At 39.5% G+C, this 26,871-nt stretch overlaps 1 protein-coding gene across 8 annotated transcripts in view; it reads left to right on the top strand.

Annotated features, from left to right (window-relative positions):
* Positions 1 to 26,871, top strand: part of GRIA3 (glutamate ionotropic receptor AMPA type subunit 3) — a 154,195-nt gene that overhangs the window by 55,223 nt on the left and 72,101 nt on the right. For 7 of the 8 annotated variants that reach the window (XR_003527973.1, XM_027645372.1, XM_027645373.1 and 4 more), the window contains one exon: positions 16,285 to 16,472. Coding sequence is in view for 7 of the 8 variants with exons in the window: in XM_027645372.1 (XP_027501173.1) it covers positions 16,285 to 16,472 (188 nt within the window). In the remaining variant the exon portion in view is untranslated. Of the gene's footprint in view, positions 1 to 14,743; positions 14,872 to 16,284; positions 16,473 to 26,871 lie in introns of those variants that run through there. The other variant, XM_027645375.1, reaches the window with a different exon arrangement.

The following is a 26,871-nucleotide window of genomic DNA, read 5'->3' on the forward strand; positions in this document are numbered from 1 at the left end:
GGCTTCACATGAATAATGGATGCTATTTAAAATGTTTGCTTAAGAACAATGACTTCATTGTATCAATAATGAGAAGTTTTGCTGTGGACACTTTGTAATGTTTTGATTGTCTTGTTTTATACTACTCTTGAGGTCGAATGGTAGAACTTCTCTTAATTACTCTATTTAACCTGCAGTCATTACTGAAGGTGGGGAGTGAATACATTTTTGCTCTCTGTTTCTGCAGCATCTGTCACAATGGGGATTCTTGGGAACTACTTTAAACAAATAATTGCTGATTATTACACTAGAATGAAGGGAAATGGAGAGGCTTCAGTGGACGTTTTACTAGAAAATCGAGAATTAGCTTCAGTTTTATTGCTTGAGGTGTATTTATATGAGTTACAGTATGAAGAATAGTGGCCTCAATTGTCACACAGAGACCACAGTCTAGAAGCAATAAAAGCAGAAATTGCTGTATCACAAGGGAAACTAGTTTTCTGTAAACTAATAAAAATGATGTTCTAATGATTTCTCTGTGATCCTTCAGGGACTTTCAGGGACATATTTGTTAAAGAAAAGCTGAAAGCTGTTGCATTTCCCTGGTTTTAGTCTTTTTTAATGACTCTCCTTTACTGAATATTCCTTAGTGCAGTGTCTTCTTCTCAGGTTACTATTCACAGTCTTTTCTCATTTCCTTTACAGGGCTTTTTTTCTTTATCCTGTGATAGCATAGCACTAGGTTCTTCAACATAAGTGACAAATGTATATTTTCTTTCCTGACTGACAGAATTAAAGCCTAGAAAGAATAACTTAAAGTCAAGTGGAACCTGAGAAAGAGTGGGAAATGTTGAGTGAAACAGAAATTACAACATTCATTTTGGATGAATTTGAGAAATGTTAGTTTATCTGTAAGAAATCTGGTCTATGTTATTTCAAGACTAACTTGTAGTCTAATCTTTGTTCAGTTTTGAAAAGAAAAGTCATTTACTTTGATTTTGAAATATATTTTCCTTCATTTTTTTCAGCCTGAGTTATAAATTCAACTTGGCCTCAATTACTGTATAGTTGTGGTCCTCTCCTAACTGTCTGTTCTGCAGTGAATGCAACGTTAATTGAAAAAAAATCACCAACTCTGTTACTGAATTAAAAGAGCTGTAGTTGCTAACTGGACACTTCCATAAACAGTAAATGAAGTTATACACCCACATATGACTCATGCAGGGCATCAAAAACATTTCTACTTTATTTGAGACCACACTGACCAGAGTTTACAAAAGAAAACCAACCAACAATAAACATGCTGCTTTTTTGCCAGAAAGAAATATATCAGGACATTATTTTAGTAATCTCCGCATATCAGTTTTGGTTAAAATTGCTCAGGTGCAGAGCAAACTTTTCCATGTTTGTTTTATTTTCTGTTCATTGTGGTCTTGTCCCCATGACATTTTCGAACTGCTGTATAATGCTGATAATGCATTATCTCTGAAGACTTCTTAAACATTGTTCACTTAAGCAACAAGTTAGCAAAGTGGGTAATAACATATTATTTTATTGATGTAAATGAGAGATGCTTTCCCTTTGCCCCAAGTGTTTGTATTTTTGTTGGGAATGATTATCAGAAACATGCCAGAACTGTGTTTGTTTGTAAGGAGCTACTCAAGAGCTAATGCTGCTGAGAGAAGTTTCTGCCCAGACACAAGAACCATCAGACAATAAGCAGTCAGGTTTCCTTGCTGTCATGTTTCTTGCCTGGTACTTTCCAGACAGGCAGCCTAATCTCTGTTATTTTTGTCTTGCCTCATACAGAAGATGAATAGTACTTGTGGCACCACAGGAGTCAAGTGAAGCTGTGGTACACACTTCCATCTCTGGTGGTGAGAGTATTTTTGCAGATGGAACAGATGAACCTAAACAAAATCTAATGTTAAGACTGTCTTATCTCTTAGCCCTGGTGGCATCTATCGTTCTCACACTGGCCCTTACAAATACCATGATAAAAATCCTGTTAAAACTGAGAGCTTTTCCTTTATCCTATTCAGTTTTCAAAGCAAAAATCCTAAGCAACAGGCTAGAGACTCCAAAATCCATTAAGCTATATAACAAAAAAATTACCCTGTCAGGAAAGTAAGCTTTTATTGTATTCCTTGTGGAGAATGGAGAAGTTGGTGTCTCTACCATCAGCTGTGGCCCTGATCATAAAGGACCATTGCCTACTATTGTATTCTAGCAGCCAGCTCTGCCAGTGTAATAAAAGCAGACCCCTTCCATACCTCTGGTCTTTTTAGATAAGTCAAACTGCAAAGTATCCCAGCTTTTTTCTTCTGCAGTTAATAGAAATATGTAGTGTAAAAGGCAGGCCTCTGTACATTGTTTTCTAATGGTGCCTGGAAGAGACTTTATGCATGAACTGGGCTTGTTTCACTAATTGGATTGTTGCATTCATCTGCTCTGAGTTGCTTTGACAATACCCAGTGGAGCCTCTGCATTTTGTGAGCAAGGGTACGATCATGGGGCAGCAGTTTCACCGCAACTGCAGCTGTGTTAAAACCATCACATTTGCTGACCATTCAATAAAGGTCATTCTGTTTGTGACAGAACAAGCCAGTCAGAAAAGAATTACGTGGCTTCAAGCCAAAAAAAAAAAAAATGGTAAAGGCACCATAGAAATATTTTATCTTTAAAGATGTCTCCCTTTTTCTTTGCTTTTTTTTTTCCCCCCATGGGATTCTTTCCAAAGAAATTAAGTGTATTATTCATGTGACTTTTGGGAGAAAGAATATTTGAAGTAGCCTTTTAGCAGTATATCACTGAGATCAATATGTGTATGTCAGATACAGGTGTTGCAGTTTTATTAACTATGTACTGCAGAGGGATGTGATCTGATCCAGCCAGGTAGGGAAAAGCTCTGGAGTGCTAAAGGTGGATCCAGTGTGTGTTTGAAGATCACACTCACTGTTGTTGCTCTGAGGAACTGTGTGAAGGATACAAGAACTGAAGCTTCAGTAGGGAGTGGAAGTTTTCTCACATTGTCAATGATTAATGTTTATTTAAGAGGAAAATCAAGCAAGAAAATACGAATGATAGCAAGGAGGTGCTTTCCTGTGCCACTGCAGATGTTCAGCTCCACTCGGAATTCCTAGAGAAGTGCATGGGAGGTATGTCTAGTGTATTAGACTTTTCTGTACTACTTGAATCTCATGTCAGTTGGCCATGAATTGATCTCTGTGACTTCCTAGAATATTATAATTTGGCTTCAAATTTACCCTTTCTCCCAGCTCTGGACAGTATAAAATCAGCTCTTTTAGAAGACTTAAGTTACTCCTGATATTCTATGAGAGCTGCATATTCATTTCTTGTCAACAGGCATGAATTTCCACTTTGGTAAGTGCTACTGGTAAGAATTAGATTCCTGGTGGTTGAAGACATCCATCAGAAGGAAGCTAAGAAAGATAAGTTGAAGTATGTGAAGTTGGCAAATAGGGCTGAAGAGACATGGTCTTCAATTTTTTATGCGTAATGAAGTAAAATATTGTTTTGCTCTATCTTTAATAATTTGCTGCCGTTGGCCAGGAGAAGTTAATTTTTAGCTTCAAGAGACGAGCCATGTAATTGTGTTCAACCAGAAATAATAAGCCACCTGCACAGTGCAAAACCTGTGGTGCCTGCAGTGCAAAATCACAAAATCATCCTGCAGATATGTGTTTAACCTTAGTGTGAGCAGTTTGATATAGCTCTGAATGCTGTTCCCTCCACAGCGAATGGCAAAACTGCCTGGAACTCAGTGTGTTGGAAAAGCATTTACTGATTAGGATTAGGTGAATTACTTTGTGATTACTTTGTTTCAAAGGAAGCATTTGCAGGGCTAGACTGTAAACAAGATGATTTACAGCTATTGATATGCTTTGTGGCCGTGGCCTGATATCAGATTTGAAGAATTATGTGAAGAATATTGCAAATTGTTGGTTTTTAAATTCTGAATGGTATGGGGTCCTTCCTGTCACTCAGATTTAAATGCTGAGATCTGAACTTTGTCTTTTTGTAAACTCTTTTTGGAATAGCACACACTAATCTCTTTGTGAATATGGGGCGAATAATTGCAAGTGATCTCTAACTCCCACAAGAATTCCACATGGCTTTAGCTGAAGCAGATTTAGGCTAATGCTGATTGCCAGTGTTTTAAAACTCTTGGCAGGGAATGGGAAAGAGCTGATCTAGAATATACACAGTTAATTTAGTTCTCTTCCTGCTTCACTCCCAAGGTGTTATGGTTTCAGGATGGAAGAGGGAGAATAAAATATTACTATATGTGGAAAATGAGGTGGGAGTGTTATGTGGAAGGCTGAGGAATTGGAAAGTTGTTTCTTTTCTGCTGTTCGAGATAGATAATGGAATAAATCCACTCCTCTCCAGAGTCTTGAGAACAGAGGACATTTGGGAGTGTACTTGGGATAGACTGAATGTCTAAAGTGTTTTATTCTGGAGTACTTGAACCACTAAGGTAACATAATCAGTGGAGGTGTAGATGTGCTTCACTGCATGGCAGTAGGACCATGGTCTCAGCCCTGTGTCTTTCAGCATGCTTTTATTTTTAATCCTCCCTCAGTTCCATATCATCCAAAGTGACAGAGGTGAATCACAATGGGGGAAGTAAATTGAGCAGAAGCCATGAAGTGTAGCAGAGGAGGACAACAATGCTATTTATGAAAAATAGGAATGAAGACAGCAAGACTTCCATTACAGGAGAAACAGAAGGGCTATCCAGTGAATGAGGGCAGAGATGCACAGTGTAGACCTTGTAAAACAGGGACAAAACTTTTGCTGCACTGAAAAGAATAAAAAGAAAGAGAATCAGTGAAGTGATGGCACACGCTTCAAACACTGAGCAAAAATATCTGGCATTGAAAGCTGAGACCCCTCTGAGAGCTGTTAAACACAGCAGTACAGCTGGAATGTGATTCTAGAGCTCTTGATACACTATGGTATATAGCACAGTCATAAGGATCCAGTGTTTAAAGAATATGCTTTATAAGTGTTTGCTTTTTTTTGCAGAAACAACAACGGTAGAACTTTTTGCTGTAAAAAGAAAGATGTTGGCTTGATATTTCACTGCAGGGGGAGAGTTAGTTTAGTTTTGAGTACAGCCAGAGGGGACCAGCTCCCTGGAGTGAGCACAGGCATTACATTTTGAGCCTATAACATCTGTACATTAATAATTAGTAAGGTTAGATGGAAATTTTTTATTGAAGTCAACTCCGGTTGCTTGCAGGCGTGACCGACCTGGTTTTCCCTTGTATTTCATACCTGCATGGAGATAATTACAGTGGCAGAAAGTGTTAAAATTTTACTTAGTTTACTTGGGGGGAAAATATAAGAGTCGACAAGAAGTGTCACCCTACTGCAGGAGGGCAGTGATGGAACAAGAGCCTTCTGTTCAAAAGTGTTGATTTGCACAGAACACTCACAACCTTTCCACTCTTCAAACCAGAGACCTCCCTTGTTCTGTGAAATCTTTCTTTGCCTGAATGACTACAGTAATGTTAAACTGGGAGATCAGAACTATCAGTGCTTGGGCTTCTAGCTGTGTGTGCCATTCACTGTGTATTTTCTACTTCAGATTAGATAATACTAAAGTTTTTGCATATTTTACCATTGTAGTTTGCTACCCATGCAATCAGATTTGTGGGACTTTGGAGTCATGGAAGAGTAGTCATGCATCAGTATAATATCAAAGCAAATGGAATAAAAGAGTTCTTTTGTTTCACTGAATATTGGATTGAATATTCAAATAACATATAAGCATTGTAAATAATAATAAACACTTGGCAGCATAATTGCGTGCAAAGCCCAACATAATTGGAGTACTGAGCCTGACTGGTCCCAAGGATATGTTTGTTATAGTTTCCTAATTTTACAAAACAACTCGGAGAAAACATTAAGAACAGTTTAGTTTAAAACTATGAAAACAGGGAGTATGCAGTTTACATGCAACCCCTTCCTTGTCATAGGTACTCTACCACACTGCAACCATGGAGGGGAATTTTCTATCTCCTTTCACTTCTTCAAGCTACTAACTGATAGTCTGTCTTGGATATATGTACATCCCATTTAGTCGGACAGTCCTTATCTGTGCACCTCTTGAACGTGTTGCAGTGAAATAACTAATTAGCAGCATATTCTGTAGAGAATTCTGTGCCACTTTTTAAGCAGGCCACAGAGTACATATTCTGAGATGCAGATATCCTATTTTTGTAAGTGATTTCCAAAGGGACACAGGACAGGTATTTAGGGTTTCAACACACACAGAGTCACATTGTGAAAAGCACGTCAGTGGGATCTGTGTCTGAAAGCAGTGGAGTGCAGGTACCTCACCCACTGAGGTTCTTCAGCATCTACATCTTAATTGCCTCTGAAAACCTGGTTCCACCATCCTACCCAAGCCATTTTTGAAGATGAAAATTTTACCTTTGTTGTACTGTGAAGTGAACCCATTTCTGAGAGGATCATAGGCAAAAGTATTAGTTGTTTCAAATGCTCTGGTTATTACCATTTCTAGAGCATTTAACAGAATCTTTACCATTTGCCACATGCACATGCAAGACCAAGATTTTTTTGGGGTTTTATTGATAATATAAGACTAAGAAACACAGTTTTACATGTTCAGTGATTTTGCTGTATAGTCATGGATAGATATGGGTCTGTAGTTCAGCAGCAGTTAACAAAGATCTAGTGACCATTAGTTCTTGAAGGATACCATTGATACCATTCCATGTTCATGGTGATCCAGCAGTGTACACTTTCATTATGCTAACTTTTGGACAAATTTTGAGGGCATATGCCTGTCTGTTGGCAGGTTCTTTATATGCAGGGCCAGGTATTAGCAAAAAAAAGGCAGAAATAGCTGAGTGACTAAAAAGAAACACATATGCAGGCTGTGAATATGGATCCATAAATTATCATTTATATTATCATAAAAACTCATTTAAATTTCAGAATATTTTTAAGCTTGGTACTCACCCTTTGATTGCTATATTTTTTTTAGTGTTCAGAATAAATAAAAGGAAATTAACTTACGGGTTGAGACATGAGACACATTCCAACTGCAAGGGCAATTAAAATGCTGGATACCAAAGGGTGAGATGTTGATGAAGAGAGACTTTGAAAGGCTGATAGCATCTGTTAATGAAAATTCTCAGAGGCATAAGATTTGTTTGCTCAGGTAGTTTGAAAACAGAAAGTGTAGATAAAGGTTAGGAAGAGGAATAAATATTTTTCTAACGTGATTGACTGAAGGTCAGATAGAATAATTTTACTATGTTTGAGGACAATTCAGCTAGCATAATTTTTTTTCCAAGACATTTATCTGAGGTGAATCCAGGGGGGGTTTTGTGATGAATATGTATTTCAATTCATAGTCTGATTACCATAATCTCCTGTGATTGTTTCTTCAAAGGAATAATATTTATCATTTTTTAGACTCAGCAGTTCCAAACATGTTTTTAAGAGAAAGCAGACAGCAATACTCTTGCACACTCGTGCTAAAACACCTATACATATCGTGGTAGAGAGTTAACTTGTGTTATCAATATTTTTAAGTTTGCAGCATATATTGAAATTGTGTTTTTCACTCTTTGGGTATGTGAGCCCAAGTTTTAGCTATATTCGAAATCCTTTGCTGTTGATAAGTGAATGTTTCCTTTTTCCAGAACATCTCTTGCCTATAACATAATAAATGCAGTAATGCTTTCTTTTGCATTAAAAGATTATTTAAGCTTAAAAATAATTCATTTTTATTTCCTTTCTCAGATGGTAATTCCACGCAATACTTTCCTTCTTACCTCTATTTGTAATCGTATCACGATTATGCAACTTTACCTGGAATAATAAATACTCTTTCCATCAGTATCCCAGCTCACTGGGGCTGGTAGCTATTCAACTTACTCTAACAAATAAGAGGGAAATGTATTCTGAGATACCATATGGATGGTTTTACTATATGCTTTCAGTGTTTAATGTGTTTGTAGGCAGTACAGGAATCTCTGAAAGTGTACATTTAACTGTGTTACAGGTTGAAATAAATATAAATCTAGATATGGATCAGGACAACCTGAACTTGAAAATTGGCTCTATTACTAATACTCTCTGTGGGATAGACCAAATAGTCTTTTTCTGTGTCAAATTTCTAATTTGCCTATTTAATATGGTAATATTGACAACGAATCTGTTCATTTCCAGTGCTTTGAGTGTCATTTAAAATTGTTGTTAGCATTATTCATGGTTTTGTAAGAATTTTCTGAAAGCTGGATGACGCAAGAACATCTGGTGTGAAGTGCAGTGCTTTGTGCTGAGTGTAGACCACTCCATGGGAGAGACAGGCCCACACAGGATGTACTTCTGAAAGAGTGAAGCTGGGCTGAAGTGTGTTGTTAAGGTGGAGGCACGTCAGAAGTTTTGTAGATTCATTGGAGAGAGGAAGGAAATCCATACAGCCACATCAATGCCAGTGTCAGCATTACACACTGGAGCAGACCTTTTGTTTCTGAAATAAAAGACTGTGTTCATTGCATCACCTCACTCAGCCCAGCCAGAGCCAAACCTTGAGAAAGGGGGTTCAGTGGCTTGGCTCATCGTTGAACAGCAGCACACTGTGCCATTATGTATCAGGTGGCTCTTCATTTTCTGTTTTTCTCCAAGTCATACAATAGGCCAAATACTTCTCAAAATCAGTATTTTCACCAAAAAATTAGTTATATTCTCCCCATCCTGCAACATCTACATATGCTCTGATTTTGAGTTTTGTAAGCTTTCCCTTTGAGAAGTGGCTTCACGTGGAATGTGCTACAGTTGTTTTGCAGACAAGTTAGGTTTTCCTTTCCAGAATGATAATTGTTAACTCTGTGATTCCTAATTAGAATCTTTTTTCTGAGATAAATATGTAAACACAATTAGATATGTATTTTTAACATGAAGTAATTAGCCTCATCAGTTGAGTGCTAGTCAATACATTGAGATTTTTGTTCGCTTTTAGTTTTTCAGTTGCAGGTAAAGGTTGTGAGTGATACCTACATAGGGATGCCTTACACAACTTCATTCTTTTATGCATTTTCTTCCACTGATTTCCATGCATGTTGCAAACACAGAAAAATTACACATCATCTCTCTCTCTCCTGACTAGAAAGAGGATATAAGAGGCTGTCATCCAAATATACTTGAAGTTAAGGACAGATGAAAGCCAGAGCATCTCGCTTAGGCCTCATTATGGTCAACTTTGTGGTGTCTGACATCAAGAGGATTATGGCAGAGATATTTTCTGTCCGTGGTGACTAGATCCGGTTTCTTCAGTAACCAGTACACAGGAGTGCACTGGTTTCCTATTTGTGTGAAGGAAATGATTGGAAGTATCTGTTTTGTCTTGGTTTTTTCCTTTTTTACTGAAGAAAATTCTGTTCTGATTATATCATTCAAATGCTTTTCAGATGAAGGCTGGTCTGTCACAAGCAGCAAGGCTTCTCTGGCCTGCTCCACGCAAGAGGCAGTAAGTGAGGCTTCAAAACTGTGGTCATGGGCTAGAAGTGCCCAAAGGTGAATAGAAGGGAAAGAAGGCTTCATGTAGGCAAGGCTGTGGTTTTGTACTAAGATTATGGTGTTAGCTTCCTGATGCCAGTAGGATGTAGGATACTCAGCAAATGGTTTATGTTGGTTTTGCTGATATTGCTTGGAACATCTTTGCTGGAGAATTCAGGGCGCTCAGGGAAATTGGTGCTGACCAGGAATATCACTGGAACTTAACTTTTAGGTTTGTATCTCACTGTATGTGTAAGAATACTGTGCTTACTGCATAGTTTTAGGTTTTGGACTCTGCTAGGCAGACAAAGCCCCAGACTCAGTGTAGAGCTTTGCAGATGAAATTTCTCTGTACTTAAGCAGATTGGTTTGGTTTGTTTTTTTAATTCAGATCTTCTAAAGCTTGGAATTTAATTATTTCTAATGCTAATGTAGATTTACGATTTCGACGTTCACATATAAAAAGTTTTCCCTTTGGGTGAGCTCTCCGCTGCTCCTGGGCCTGCGTCTCCCAGATCTTGGCATCGGCTGGTGACAGAGTGCCCTCACTGCTGCTTCTGTCAGCTTTCTGGTAGCATCAGTATCAAGAGTTCTTAGTAATACATACTGAGGATACCCTACAGCCCGTGCCCACTGAACAACACAATGCTCTTCATCTTCTGTCACTTCTCAAATACATTATTCCTTTCTCTGATTTTCTGTTCTAGTTCTGCCTTCAGTACATGATTGTTTACCTGTTATATTTTCCTCAAGCAGAATGTACTCTGGTTTTGAAGTGGTTCCATCACATCTGTTCTGTTACCAGTCTGCATCCAGAAGCTGTAATCACTCAATTATTATTCAGTCGGAAATTATTTAAATAAAGATTTGCATAGCAAAGCTAAAACTAGAGCACAGCTCTTTTGATAAACTTGGGATCATATTGTTTTATTGAGGTATCCCTATCTGTCCTACCCCAGGAGACTTGCTCACAACATTGTGAAAGTCATATGAATAAGTCCCCTTACGGAAGTGACAGCATTGCTTACGGCATCTTTATTTTTGTCCTTGGTTATTGTACTCTTTGATCCCTTACTACATTGCTCTCATTTTACACTGGCACAGCTTCATTCAAAAACACTGGAGTTGCACTGACCTAAAACTTGAATAAAATGAGGGGTGAATTAGATGCAAGGTTGTTATGAAAGAAGAGATCAAGGTGAAATGGATTCAGAAAGAGCCACTTTGGGGGGGGGGGGGGGGAAGAAAAGGTATTTTACTTGAATTCAGCAGCTCTGAATTCCTGCAGGTTTAAGCTGTATCCCATCCTAAGCAAATACAAACCAGATGGTTCCTGTAAATTCTCCTTTAGAGCCAGGCAAGTTCACATTCACTCAACCAAGCTGACATATCTATTTGTGTATATTTCTCTGTTTATGGATGACAGGTTGCAATACTGTAATGTATGTGCAGGGGAAACTAGAGGTTTATAGAACAGAAAAAGCAGAAGGAAAAAAAAATGGTGTTAGAGTGTGTTTGCTACTTGGTGTAGAAATGTGTTTGCTACTTGTCTGCTACCAGAGTAGTGGAGTGTAAAGATTTACGTGCTGGTTACCAGCTAGAAGTGATCAGGTCAAAACCAGATGGAATACACTTATTCTGCTTTTATTTAATAATTTGAACTTCTGTGTGTTAGACTGAAAGAGCACTCCAGGGTACTTGAGATTTGCTGCATCACTTCCTGGTGACTCAGTCAGTAGCTTGTTCCTTGTTTCTTCCCCTACTATGGAGTTGTTAAGCAGACATAGGTTATGGGAAGTGTGTTTGCCTCATGGACACGTTTGGATTTTGAATGATGGGGAGGGTTTGGGGTTGGCTACTTGTTTTTTTACTCACGCCTAATATGTTGATCTGTTTGCTTTCAAATTAGTGCCAGGCTCAGTGCCAAACACACAGAATATCCAAGTATATCTTAACTTACAGACCTCTAGTACACTGGAAATGTAAGCTGGTGTCATAGAATTTGTATTTGTCTTGGGGAATCACTTGCCTGGATGGCCTCCTTTTTTGGTGAGTTCATTGTGCCCTTGTCAAACACAGCTCCACACTTAAATCCCTGAAGTTCACTCATGGGCCAGAAGCATAGATCTTTGTATCATGTCCCAGATACATAGTTCAAAACACAAGTATTCAGATCAGAGCTGATGTTCATTCAGTTGGCGCAGACATGCTGCATGTCAGGAAAATACACCCCTCATAGATCTTTGGTACTCAGCAAGGCAAAAGGAAGAGGGACTGCAAGCTCTTTCATTTTTGTGGGAGGCTGAGGACATTCAGGAAAAGATTGATTTACATAAGTGGTAATTTCTTCTCAGTAAGTACTTTGGTGCCAACTGCGAGGGCTCATGTGACACTACAGATGTTCCGGTGTGGTCGCTTAGTCGTGTCCCATTAATGACTGCTGTTATTTAAACAACAGTAAGTTCAGTGATGTAGTACATAGAATTTCATATGGCTGAGCAAATTGATGAGGTGAATTTTGCCTACATGGATGTGGGAGAAGTTTCGTGAGCTTTCAGAGATGCAAAAGAGTGTTAGCAGGGTCAGCTGAGAGATGCTTGTATCAAAAGAACGATTGGAAAAACTGAGATACAGGCTTTGCTTCCCTGGCAGAAGTAGGAAGATACTGGGTGAATACGTCTTAGCCCAGCTGCAGGGAGGACTGCTTAGAATGTAATTCCATCTGGGTTGTTTAAAGTACAGAGATGGCATTGCAACAAATAATATTCTCTCTGCTTTGAGGGAAATTTATGTGAAATATTTTCCTTCTTTGCAAGCTTCATTCAGCAAAATTCAAAATATTTGCTTCAGCTTACTGAGAGGCAAGCTGGGCACTTGTTTTGTTCTAGTTTTGTTTCTATATCTACCTTCAGCCCAATCATTTTGAAGGCTGTTTAGGTGAGGGTTAGCACTTTTAAATCATCAGTATTTTAAGAATAAGACAGACAATGACACATTTGAATATTAAGGCCAGGATTCCCTAAGCTTTTAGTGCAGATCAGATTGACTTGTGACATTGCATTCAAAGATCACAGGAGCAACTCCTCCCCAGTACGTGGATAAAAGGGACAAAAACATAATATGGGTCTGTTACATGACCTGGCAGGTATGGACACAACCATTGTGTGACCAGACTGTTTTTAAATCGTTAACACCAGCTTGCTAATAACATTATTAGTGCAATGAAGGGATGTGGTGCCATCAAGTGAGCCAGCCTCAGAAGCAGTGCATTCACAAAAAATACATGCCTTTCATCCTACTGCTTTTTCACATCCAAGGTATGACTAAAAAAAAGGAGGTTGAAAGACCAGATTGGAATCTAAATAATTTTCTTCTGTTGTCTGTATTGGTGTTAATGACTACAGGATGAGCAGCTCTGAATTTTAGTGATGGTATTATGAACTGGTTTTGAGGTGATCTCATTGGTGTCATCTTCTAGAAGCATGGCAGTTTTTCTTGTCTTAACTAATATTTTTTGGCTTTATTGATTGAAGTAGTATAAACTGGCAACAGTATCAATGAAAGCCTTTCTTGCATGACTTCTTCACAGACCTGTGATGAATTATCGATTCTTAGTCTTTCAGAGTAGGTCTGATGCACACCAAAGAAGAACTACAGACTGGAGATAGTGGCCATGGCTGGCTGGTCTCCTTTAGGGGGAATGAGGTGAGAGGTACCTGTAAGAGTTCCACACCTCCAGGGGAGAGCATCTCTTGTGAAGCATTCACTGGGCGTGTGCACTGAGGGCAGGGCGTGGAAAAGTGCAGTGTACAGGCCTGGTCACCAACATGTGCAGAACAGGGAAAATAATTTCCCCGTTCATTACCCAGGCAGTGCTCCTGAACTGGCACAGCTTGCATTGTTATGCTAAGGAGAAAGGAAAGTTCACATTTGAAGATAAAATGGTCCTTTTATTTAAACAATCACACCGCTTATGTAACAGCTCTTTTAATGGTAAAGTACAGCTGGAGCCTGGAACATGTTGTTTACAGAAATGACACGTAATGGGTAACGATGTAAAGTGCAGTAAATGGCACTGAAGGCAGTAGGCATGGAGAGAGACCGGAGGCTGGGAACAGCGAGGATGTGAGTGCTGCCTTCCTGAAAGCAGGAGGTTGGAACCAGGCTTTTGTAAAGCAAGGGGAATGGGCTCTGTAAAGGTCATCAGAGGACTGGCCTAACGAGCTGCCACAGGAAAGGCAAATGGTTCTTCTCAAAGCAAGGATGGGAGAGGGATGAGAGACAGGAGCTGGCACAGTGGCCACAGGGAGAATTTCAAGAACTGGCAAGGGTAGAGGGGACTGTGACTATAAAGACTTGATGTGACAAGAAAGAAGAGGTGGAGAACATGGAAATTATGAGGCTCTGAAACTTTTCACACTAAGTTTGCTGTAACTGTATTTTCATGTATAGGAGAAAGGCTGCTGAGTAACATCGCTCTTCTTTCTCTTGAAATGGTAACCACTGACTAATACATACACATACAAAAATATACACACACCCACATAAACATGTAATTGCACAAAATTAGGAAAATTGCCTAACTTTCTTCTGAGGTATTCAAGGTTTGACAAAGCAAGTTCTGACTCAGTGTTGTCTGAAACAGGGAGTGTGGCAGTCAACCGATAGCATCTGCACTCCAGCATGTTCATTTTCCTTCTTTCCTTGAGACAGTTCATGACTTCTGTATGTGTCATAGCAAAAAATAGAGCTAAAGTGTCACTCTTTAATAATATGTTGAACCAATTTGTTCAATTTGGAGTAAAAAAAATTGGACTTACGAACTCTTTGTTGTTTACAGCAAGCTCAAGGTTCTTGCTTAGACATTATATGAATGATGAAACAAAGTCGTAAATATTTATTACTTGGTGGAATCATATTTTTTTTAAAAGCATATCTTTGTACACAAAGCATTTGTAAATCCCCATTAGTGGTTTTTATGTTCCCACATAAAAATTCCTCTTTTGCAGCCAACAAAGTATCTTAGGCTTAGATCTTCCTCCTACATGTAGTGGAATCACAATGCTGTCACAGACATCACAACCAGTTTTGTAAAATATGATGTTAAGGAAGACTGAGTTCATTGTACTATACATATGTAAATGCCTCTCTTTCAATAGTCTCAAAGGAAAGAAGATGCCAGAAAGAATTCTAAACGAGTGTACATATTAATTGTCACCACCTTTCATGGGATAGTAAAGTGCGTTCATACAAAGGAAAGCATTAAGAATCAAGGAGCCTGCATGGAGAAAGCGAGGGCATTTGAGTGAGACTTAAGGAAGTCACAAGGTGAATTATAATAATCTAATTGCAATCCAGAAAATCACTCTTTCCTTGTTTGTGTCTGTAATGAGGTAATGATGCAGCTCCTCTGGCTTCAAACAGCCACTACAGATTTACAGCAGGCTACGGAAGATCAGGCAGCACAAGTTCTTTGTTATTGCCATACCCCGACAAGGGTGTTTGAGTTCAGAGTAGCTCTTGGTGTAATTTGCAGCAGTGAACGTGTTGCTCCTCTGTAGCTCAAACTCCTTTCGGTTTCAGAAGTGTAGGGAACTGGTTATCACAGAGCACAACTAATGAGTTGTTGATCCTCTGTGTTTATGTGCCTGGGTGTAAGCTTTTCAAATCTAGCTGTGGGTAAGAAATCCACAGTATGACTAAATAACTGGACTGAAAGTTTTGGAAATAAATTATCTGGACAGAAACAGTTACATGGATGTGCTTCTGAACAATAAAACTCCACTGAAAACCACTGTGTGCTTGAAGTAGGTGACCTCTCTCTTTGACTGGCATCTGCTCAGAGTTGAAATGATTAGAACTGTGCACAAAATTAAATTTCCTGAATCAAAACAGGTAATGCACCAAATTCCCATCTACATACTATAATAAAGGGTTGCATATCAATGTCTGATAACTCCTACATAGCATGACTTGAAGGAGATTCCATTCCCAGTTCCACTGCTGTTCACTTAGGGACTTAGTTCTGCCTGTTGCCGAGGCACGGCTGTTCACATGAAATGAAATGCTGCTTGCCTGTGTAATTTCCCACTGTGCAGTCTTCGGTCATCCTGTGCTGTTTCTCTCTTCTTGAGGATGCTAAATGAGTTGATATTACCTTAATGAAAGCATTGAAAGGGTGGTTAGTGCTGTTAGACTCCATATTTAAAAGCATTTTTTGAAATCAAAGTGAGTATCAGTAAAATATTCTCCTGTGGTTGTGGCTCCAATGACCAGTACAATGACTTAATTGGCATTCTTGTGCAGTGCTTGGATCTCTGCCAGTTAATGACCCATTGCTGCAGTCTGCAAATCACCTCTTCTGTCCCGCTCCTCAAGCTGATGGACTTTCGCCCAAGTAATGTCTGCAGGCTCCTATTCTCAGCTGGCACAGACCCCAGCACAACCATAAACATCCCTGAGAGGATCATAATATGATATATTGGACAGATTCTGATACGCCTTGCAGTAATATACCACCAAGCAATTCTGCTGAAGTCAGTGACTTTGCCAGTGGCATCACTGAAAGAAGAGACTGGTCCCTACACTGTTGCTTTCTCAAGTAATGAAGCACTTCCAGGCTCTCAGCTATTCTGTGTCCCTTTAGGTGATGCAAGTTTTTGTGAGCCCTTTGTCAAACATTCAAAATAGGTTTTATGTTTGTTCTCTTTTTAAGTGGTTGCATTGTCTCTTCCCCCACAGGATTTTCTATTCTTCAGGCGATTATGGAAGCAGCAGTACAGAACAACTGGCAAGTGACAGCCAGATCTGTAGGAAGCATAAAGGATGTTCAAGAGTTCAGAAGAATTATAGAGGAGATGGACAGACGACAAGAAAAAAGATACTTAATTGACTGTGAAGTAGACAGAATCAACACCATTTTGGAACAGGTATATGCTTTTCAGAAATTGTGATCTCTCTGTGACAGACATTGTTAATATTCCCAGAACTGTCTATTTCTAGAAATTAATTAAGTGTCCATTGAGATGTGAGTCCCAACAGCTGCCCAGTTACCTGGTAAAATTAAAATGCCACAGTGATGCTCATAGTTGGTGGCAGCACTTACATGTAACCTACCACAAAATGTCTCTGTGATATTTTTTCCCAGATGTTAATAATGAATTATTTTTAAGTAGGTTGAGAACCTAAAACCTCAGCTGCCAGAGTAACATTATTGGCATCGAGGCTGCTTGTAGGGATTGCAAGGCAGGTGCAGTTCATTAAGTGGAACATGAAACAAGAAATAAAAAGCCACTGAAGTATCATAGAATCATCTTAAAGAATTCCCGAAAGAAAATACTGCTAATGAAAAATTCAGCTGGTAGTCCAAATGACACATTAGCACTTTTTGGTACATAAAGCCCTTCCCTCTGCACAGCCAGTGCTGTTGACAGGCCTAAATTGTGAGTGATAGAGTCTAAACACCTTTATGGGGGAAGATGCATTTGAGGTGACTGTTTCGCTCTTGCGTGGCCTTCCCAGTGTTTCTTTTGCCCCGGAGGAATGGCCATATCCTCTGGCCATACCAGCAGGCTACCCAGAATGCCTGTGCCACTGACTGTACTGTGCAATGTGCCTGAAGAGGTGTAGTAACAGATACAAATCATTGGGAGCAGACACAGCACAGTTGCCTGCTGGCTGGGCTCACAGCAGAGCTGGTGTTGGTGTGGAACCAAATCCATGCTGCTTGGTTATTCGTAGGCATTTGGGAATTCACTTATATTAGGACTGAAAAACCCTCTGATTATTGCCACTTCATAAATTTAACTGTGGGTTTATATTATGGAATAGATCAAAAGTAACATTTAAATTTCATGAAGCATTAGCATATCTCTTAGAAATGTTATATTGTAAACTACCAACAAACTGACCTCACTGTAATAAACCCTGGGAAATACAAAAAATATATTCATTGAGTTCCTTCTCAAAATATTCAGTTCCTATCAAGCCTTGAGGTGTATCACTGAGGGTCAGTCTGAGGGGGCAGCCAGATGCCAGAGCTGCTGCTTACAGAGAAAGGAAAGAGGTGCTCAAGAGAACACAGCACAAGGTGATGCTGGTCTGTAACTCTGACAACTGGTACGGCTGTGATATAATACACAGCACTGCATTTTACACTGTATTTTTAGGCAATGTGGTGAGTGCTTTCTTTAGAGAAATTCATACTGTAAAATGTAAGAAACATCTCTTCTTCTGCAAAAGATGCAAAACACCTACCCACAGCGCACTCTTCTGCAAACACTGTAGGAGAGCGTTCCTGAACCAAGCTTACATGAGGGCCCACTCTCTGCTGAGAAACAGGCCTTTTGTTTGATCTGTCTAACTCCATTTACATTTGTTCTCGCTTTCTCTTCTATAGTGCAAGTGAGAGAAAAGAATAATCAAACCTTTCCAGTGCCTGAAATGAAAGCTATATACCAAACAAACCATATAGCAAAAAACTGGGGACTCTTTTCTTCTGCAACTATTCTAAATTCAACTCTAGTGAAGTTGTAATTTTATTAAATGGATGATTCAGCTTTTTGTCAATGTGATTAGCATCTGAGTAAGTAAAAATTTGCTGCTGGGCCCTCCAGGCTTCCCCAAATTCTATGGTACACACTGATGCCTCTGATGCTAAAAATATCTACTGTTAACAATTTTCAGAGGTTTTTTTATTGCATACTGAAAAGCAGTGACTTTAAGTTTCTGTAGAGAAAGTCAGTAATGGCAGGCCCTAGGTTGATAGCCTAACAATTATTGGTTTTAGGCTTTTCCTTCATCTCCTCTGCTTACTTTGTTATCTTCTCATAAAGTAGTTAAAAGTTTTCACACATATGTGTGGTACTTAAATCCATCCATCCAGCTTGCTCAAGGGAGTGGAGAGTTGTCTTTTTTTTGGCCAATTGTGTTTACTGATAGCATACCATTGAGGGGAGAGATAAATCTGGATTTGCATATTTCAAATCTAGCAGTTTATTGCAGTTTAAAAAGTCAATTCCATGGTGCTATGTGTGGAGTCTAGAAAGTCTGCTCAGCTGAGAGGCAGTAACATCAGAGCACAGTTCCACATACTGATGCACAATTGCAGCTGGGTTTGAAGAGCTTTCCTCCAGTGAGAGCAAAGGGAAGCCAAGACTCTCTACCTGTCTGTATTGATGTCAGAGAACTGATGGACAGACTGCCTCAGTCTGATGTGGGCTGCCTCAGCCAGCTGCCTTTTTTGGCCTCCTAGGAGCACATCTTTAAAGGTCAACCCTCACATCACCTGGGAGTGATGCCTCCCTCCCGAGAGGGTGTTTACATGGTCACTGGGACTGTGTGACACCTGTCATTTCATTGTCTCTGGGACAACAGCAGCATTTGCCAATGACCCTGAATTTCAGAGGCTTAAATAGAATTTATCCAAGAACGAAAGTCATAGCAGAAATAAACAGACTGTAAACCACTGAACAATCTATACACGCACTGAGTTTGCTATCAGACTTTTGGGCTCTTGGCCAGGCCATTCAGCGAGCTTGTCAGTTCTCTGCTGCAGAAACTGTGTATCATGGCTCTGTGTTAGTGCTTGGGTTAAACAGGAGTGACCTCTTTTCCTGTATCAGGCTGATCAGTGTGTGCAGTTCTCTTCTTTGATGCTTTTTTCAACCAGTTCTGATGGGGTATACCTCTCTTCCAAAAGTTCAGGCTTATCTAAAGACAGTTACACATCTGAGGATTTTCTTCAGAGACTCCAAGTTGTTCTGGAATATTCTGTATCTTCCTCCAGCGATGTACAGACATGTGAGTCAGTGACCTTGAGTATTCCATAGGCCTTTAGTACAGATGCTAAATCTGTACGTTCCTATGTTTCCAAGATCTGTAACTCATCATATGAAGTATTTCTCTCTTCGGAGCTGGCTGGTACCTGACCTTTCCCAGCTGTAAATATAAGGTAGGGGAAAGAGGGCACCTCAGCTCCTACTTTGCCTGAGTAACCTGTTTTGTGCCAAATTTCACTCTGCCAACACATCTGTTTTCATTCCCCATTCCGATTATTTTGTGATGGGCCTTATATTTTGTTCTAGAAGTGGAAACCCTGCTCAGATCTCTTCAGCTGCAGAGTAAGGGGAAGCAGAGGGATTAATAGTTATTCTGTAAGTTACCATCTGTTTGTTCACTTACCCTATAGTTCTGTAACCACTGAGCATGTGGATCTGTATCCTTCCTTGCACAACAAAACTATATCCAATTTAATCATCTAGTGGTCTCTCAAGCATACAGATAGCAACACTTATGTCATGCAAAATTCATAAGCTCCCCACACTTCTTGTCCCTTGATGCTAAAATATTCCGTATTCCTTCACAGATAGATACAAAATTTTGTTCTCATAAACAGAAGAACATTTTCTTCTGAGAGCTAACAGTAAGCTTTAGCCTGTTCAACCGTGTATTTAGAGACATGTTTTTGAGTTAAGAAATATGTTTTTCTTATTCCCAGGATAATAAGCTGTATTTCAGACTAGAATGGCTTTATGTCCATTTAGAAGAAAATCTCCTGAGGAAAAATGAGGAGGGAGAAACTCCATTCAGGATCAAAATGGTGAAACTTTACAAAAGACCTGTTTGTTCCAGAGACTGCATGCTTTTATCAAAAGGACACTATCTCCAAACATAGTCATAAAGGTTAGGCTCCAAGGAAATATCTGTATTGAGTGAAGGCATCTCACAAAGCAGAAGCAATATTACAGTAGGGAATGCAGTCCCCAAAGTTTTACAATGACAGCCAGACTGTCAAAGACGACTTAAAGTGAAGCATCTGTAGGATTATGAAGGGTAATCTGATTGACTGAACTCTGTCCCGTGCAAGCACCGACTGTGGCTTGACCTTCGAGTCTGAAATTTTGAGATTAGGAAGATGGTGTGCAGGTTCTCAGTACAGCCACAGCTGCATCTCTCTGCAGAGCTGCTCAGATCTCAGAGGAGTGTGCTCACTGCACAGCAGCTTTCATATTGAGGGTGTTGTAAGAATAAACACAAAACTGTAGTATTTGGTTGACCAGTAGTCATTAAAAATAACAAGAAATAAGGAAAAATGTAATTGAAAAAAATGAACACCACTATCATGTGAACTTCTTGCTTTAAATGTTCGGTTATAAACAGTCTGGTGGGGGTTTGCCTGTGTTCTCTGCAGCAATTTAAAATATAACTGCCTACAAACACAGTGGGACACTTAAAGCAGGAGCAGAGCTATGAGTAGCTGTAACTTCTGCTTTGCTTTTGAACCCCAGTAATGCCATGTCATCTGAAGGTGGCACACCACAGAGCACACCCTCCAGAGCAGTGCATCCCTGCTGCTTTCTCCAGGACTTGGTGCCATGGCCATGTCAGAGTCAGATTTTATCCTCTGTCTGAAGCTGTGTAGAGCAGAGAAGGGGGTTCAGCTGAGGCTCCAAGAGAGTATCTGCTATGTACAGTGTTGTGTAACATCACTCTGAAACTGGTACAGTTCATTTTTACATTTCCAATGAACTAGAAACTCAAAATTTAGGACATTTCTTCATTAGGTACCCATGAGTATTGTTGAAACCAGGATCTAAAGCAGAATGAAAGGTCACTTTTTTCTCTTCATATCCTGAAAGTTTCAGCAGCTCACAAGTCCATATGGACATGTGGGGAGGAAAGGGGAAGTACTTAGGTCAGTCACCCTCAGGACTGTAGCCAGTGGAAGGGTAAGTTAAAAATGAGTATACGTCAAAAGTGACAGCTGTATCTGCCTTGAAGGGCCTGCTCCTGTCAGCTGTGAAACTCATAAAGGGCAGGAGATGGATTGGTAAAGCAGAGAAAAGTAAAATCTTGGGTTAATCTGCCCCACATATAGCACATTTCACACATACCTGAGGAGAGAATTTCTAGCTTGTAAATAGGAATGTCTCTCCAAAGCCATCACCCAGACTTCATAAAACAAGGCAGGTTCCAAGTGGCAGGAATTTAATGGAGTATTAGTCATCCTGCAGAATGACTGAGGTAATGGCACACAAAGCTTAAAAGTGTTCAAAAGACATTAAAGCGTGGTTTTAAATGTATCTGATCAGTTAATAATAATAATTAATACAAAGAATGTCTCACTGTAAATGTGGAAGCTGCTGTATGTAGAAGATCGCTGTCAAGCAGCTCTGGTTTCTTATGCCAGAGGCATATGAACCTGAAGTCACCATTAGTTTTTATTTTTATGTGATAGTAGCAATTACTCGTTTTATATTTTATGATAATTCATGGGATATAAATGCACACACCAATGCACACATGCATCTGCTTTTAATGTTTTGCATATTTCTACCACAACATTTCTAGTATGCAGTTATGCAGTTACAGTCATCTTTATATGGCAACCTCTGTATTGCCATTAAAATGTAGAGAGAACCAGAATCTCTGCTCAGTTACACTGCTCCAAGTAGAATCAACCATTATCCTGAACATTATCCTGGAGACAATATTTAAATTGATGCCAATGTGCTCATACAGAGACTGTATTTGCTTTGAACTTCAGTTAATAGGTGGCTGTAAAAGCACAATTTGCTGCATAGTTCACCTTTCTTTGTAGCTTTTGAGTGCACAGAAATGGTGCATGTGTTTGCCCTGAGCAAGTGCTCTGAGGGTCCCACTCCTTGTTGAGGCTGTGTCCACACTGCCTGAGCTGTTCCTGCAGCTGGCACTAATTGTTACCCTTGTTGACAGTCTCGGGAGAAAAGTTGAGCCTGAGGGCCATTGGCGGAAGCCTCTCACTCCCTCTTTTGATGTGTTTTAGAGGCAGATGTACATACTGATGCTTCTCATGCCGTATCTGGACTGGGGGGGGGGAGGGAGGATTTGGTGTTTTGTTAGCTGTACAGGTATTTTTCACAAGCAACATTGACAAGAAGTCTTTTAAAGACACGAGGTATTTGAGGGAAAGGGAGAGCTGGCTAAAATTTGCTCAACATGAGATCTCCTGAGTTTTTTGTCCCACTCTGTCCATCTCTGCATCCCTAATAGCTCTGGGAATCTTTGTCACCTCTTCTGAGCCCCTGCCTGATTTTGAAATCCCTTGCTCACTCATCTCTTCTGGGTTTTAAAAATCAGTGTTGTATAAAAGTTGCTTTGTTTCAGTTTTGGCATTTAATGTGGTTCTTTCTTCTCCATATAAAGGATAAACCCTTTCATCTTAGCAGACATTACCTTAATTTCTGCATCTGTCTCTCAAATAGTTTAATGCTTGAAACTCTGCTTCTAACCAAAGGCTTTCCTTAATTAGTTTCCAAGGCAACCAACCATCTTGGCAACAATTCAGATGAACCAACTGCAGGGAGAGGAAGGAAACACACTATCAAAATGAATAGTAATAGCACAATACCACTGTGAAAACAGGCGTTGTACATCACCAGAGACAGCGCAATAGTTCTGGTGTCTCATCAGTTCATTTACAAGGGAAGAAGTCCCAACTCAGTAAAAGAAAAGCTGCACAAGAGTGTATGTCTTTTTTTCACAGCTGACTAGGCTGGGATTAATGGCTTCAGTGTGATATGAATCACGTATCAGGGGTAGGAAAAGAACCACAGGGGTTTTTAGGGTCCTTCATGCACCAAGGTGTTCCCAAGTGCATTTCGTAGAGCACTGTTACCCTGCAGTTCAAACAGCAGGATTTTCCAAGTGGGGGCCACCCCCCTGGGTTTTTTAGCCCAGATGCTGGTGGTGCAGTATGCAAGACCCTGACAATTCATAGCTACAATCTTGCAGGGAGAAACCCCTAAACATGAGGTCCGGAGGTGTGATCCAGAGCTGTGGTGCATTTGCTCTGGGCTACAGATGGGTTTGGATCAGGCCATTCTACAGCAAAGTACCATCCCAGTCCCATCTCTCACAGCTTGTAATTACACATTCATGCAGGATTCCTCTCTCTTATCCCACCCTCTTACATGTGCAATTCCACTGGCCTCTGGGGATCAGATTAAAGCCACTAGCGGCAGCCAGGGCTAAAATTTATGAAGAATCGGGCCCTGTAAGTCATCAACTCAACTCAAATATAAACTTATCCCACAGTATCCAACCAGTAAGCTGGAAAACAGCATAACAATTTTAGAGGAAGTTAATGTTCCCAGGCTTAAGAAAAGCCCATGTTGCTAAATTAAATTTATTTGTGTCACACCATGGCTGTGCATGTGCAGGTATAATGATGTATGTACTACTGGAAGCTTGTTCTTCCAAAACATGTAATGAATAAAATTATCAACAATATACATAGACCCTTAAAAATACCCCAAGTAATTCTGTACTGAGAGAATGCATGTAAAGAATCAGAAAAGAAAAATATTGCTGTGACTTTATTACTTGATATGAATAAAACAGCCTCCTCTGCTGCATAAACTAAATCTAGTAAAAATAAATTAACTCTTCGTAATCTTTTTCACTTCATGGTTTATGCACCAAGTTATATGGGGAATATTGCAGAGTGCTGTGTATAGTGAAGCAGAATAAACCTTTCAGACTCCTTCAGAGCATTGAAAAACCCAAATAGAATGCAATTCCAGTCACAGTAAAATGCCATTTATAATAAAAAATATAAGAAAAAGTAGCCTTGTTTTTCCTGGAGGAAGTTGCATGGACTTTTTTTTCTTAATTTTGAAGGGCATTTGAAAAGGAAAGGAAATGCTTAAAAGGAGAAAAAAAAAAAGAATGGCTACTATTCACTATTTTTGGTCTGTTTGAAGGCAGTGCTCTGCAGTACAAAACCCCTTCCAAAAGATTCTCATGTGAGCATTGGGACTGAATTACTGCGACACTTCTGGGTTATATCCAAATAATAGTTTGAACTGATCCTGACATGCAGTAATGTTTTATATAAGCAGAATTCTTTTTCCAAGGACTGTTGTTCAATAATGTGGGATTTTACTCTGACATGCTGATGAAGTATGGAGAAAATGGGAAGTTTGTGTATTTTTTAAATTATAACATGTGATTCAGTTTACCTAATTTCTTCCCCTCTGCCCCCCACGGATCCTTTCATATTTTAAGCAGCCATGACTGAAGAAGTTTTGTGTATCCCATGGGACATGCAGAGAAGAAATGAGCATTATGTTTGTGATTGCAAGGGTGTGCTCTTAGGAATGTTCAAAGTATGTTGTCAATACCAGTTTCGTGGTATTGAAAGCCAAAAGGGACAGTTCCATATCTCCTGTGTCACAGGGATTGGGCACACGTTGCAAAGGCCACTAAAGAACCGCTTGTTGATGATGTGGAGCCACTGTCAAACTGTATGACAGTGATGAAGCATTTGTGACTCCTGGAGAAGGTTTGGAAACCTAAGAATAAATGTGAAATTGCTGTTATTAACAGTCTTTGTGAAAGTGACTTTAGGTGTTGTGAAACTTAGTGAAGCACACTAAGCTGGAAGTCGGTTTTGATGGTGCTGATTTTGATATACCTGATGTGGACTTGCAGGTCTACAGTGAGAGCATCCCCAACTGCTGAGAAGTGAGGAGGTAGCATAAGGAAAGAGAGTGTATGTGAAGCTGGAAATGAGAATGTTGTTGTGGTGGGACCATGTTACTTGAGGTTGGAGTTGGTTGCACTGCAGATTGAAGGAAGTTTAACCATGAACGTTGCTAGGGAAAGCAACCTTTCTGTTATTTCTGTGAGATCTAAAGCCTCTGTATGAAATTTTAGGTGAAATTTAAATTTTAGAAGAACATAGGATTTTACAGAGGCTTCAGAAAGTACCAGAACTTCTGTGAAATTACCTCAGATGTAACTTGGATCACTCTATTACTAATAATTTTCAAGGGAGTGTATTTCGCAAATATACTAGAACTGCATAGACAAAATATTATGTCCTTCTTAAAATTACACACCTATGGAAATCGCTGCCGCAGAGTAGCATATGTAATTAATTGTTTGCTTCCCATAAATACAACTTCAAAAATTCCTCCAGAACACAACTGGATTTTTAGGCTATTATGCTTACTCAAAAAGCTAAAGAATTCACTAACAAAGAATTTCTGTGACACATCTCTTCCAGGAAGCTGTCTGGGAACAAGTATCTTCTCTTGAGAATATCTTGGCAAAATAAGGGGCAAAGGTCTCAGCAATTTTGAGTATCCTTTTCATATGCTACAAAGAATTTTTGTTGTGGTTGTAGCAGCCACTTATATCTGATCTTGTTTTTAGTGAAATGGCTTCAAGTAATGAAGGGTAGTTTAAATTTTGATTGTTTTTGACATGAAGGTTTTTGTATTGAAGGACGTGACTTGTGAAGAGAGATGCAGTCCTGAGAGATATAGCGCTGTTCTTGTCTGTCTAAACAAAGCAAAAATTTTGATAGAAAGAAAAGTTTATTTAAGGAGTTTCATTCAGCTTAAAGAGTAAATAACTGTGATTATGAATGTCAGTTAACAGGAATCATAAAACACTTCATCTCCATGTTCTCCGAGGTCTGATATTTTACAGTAGAATATGTCCTTTAACAATAGTTGTGCCAACAGATTAGTTAATCTGCCAATATTGCTAAATCACATCAAGGAAAATGAATTTAGGAAAATTTGGTCAGGACACAGAAAATTCACAGAAAATTTTGTCATCACAGGGAAAGAAATTAGGAGAAAGTATTGTGCCCTCAGAACCTCTGTTGCAGTTTGTGATATTTTTCTGAAGTAATTTCTAATGTAACCTTTTATGCACAAATTAAATGCATATTCCACTACAGAATCTTCAATCAGCAAATGTCAGATTAGTTATGAGAAAAGAAGGTTTAGCCATATGGAGGGAGAATGAAGCACAATACAGCTTTCAGATGTTGCATTTAATTACCCTCCAAGGACTAACATGCACACCATCATCTGGAGATGGCCTTAAAGGCAGAATTTCACTCTTGATGTGACTGTCATCAAGGAGAGAGGCAAAGGAGAGAAGGGCACAAGAAGGGGGCCAGAGAGGGAAAAGCTTTAACGAAATGCTGCAGAGGCATCTCAGATCCTGCTTCCACCAGGCACATTTTTGTCTCCTCCTCCTCCTAGGAGATTCTGGTTCTCTAGGAGAGTCTCTCCCGTGAGAGATACACTGCAGAACAGCCAAAAGCTGTTTGAAGAATGTTTTATAAGCCCAAACAAATGATCTTGATACTGTTCTATAGAGAAAAGTGAGATTTGGGTTATGAGGTGTAGTCACAATTGTGTAAGGTGGTAATTGCATGGAAGTAAAATGCTTAGGTCCATATATTGCACAAAAATACAAGATACACCAGTTGGGACAGTGTATGGGTTTGTGACATTCCCTAAAGGGTATGAAGACTCTGAAAAG

The sequence above is a fragment of the Corapipo altera genome, unplaced genomic scaffold (genome assembly GCF_003945725.1).
Source record: "Corapipo altera isolate COAL_440 unplaced genomic scaffold, ASM394572v1 65, whole genome shotgun sequence".
NCBI classification, from domain to species: domain Eukaryota; kingdom Metazoa; phylum Chordata; class Aves; order Passeriformes; family Pipridae; genus Corapipo; species Corapipo altera.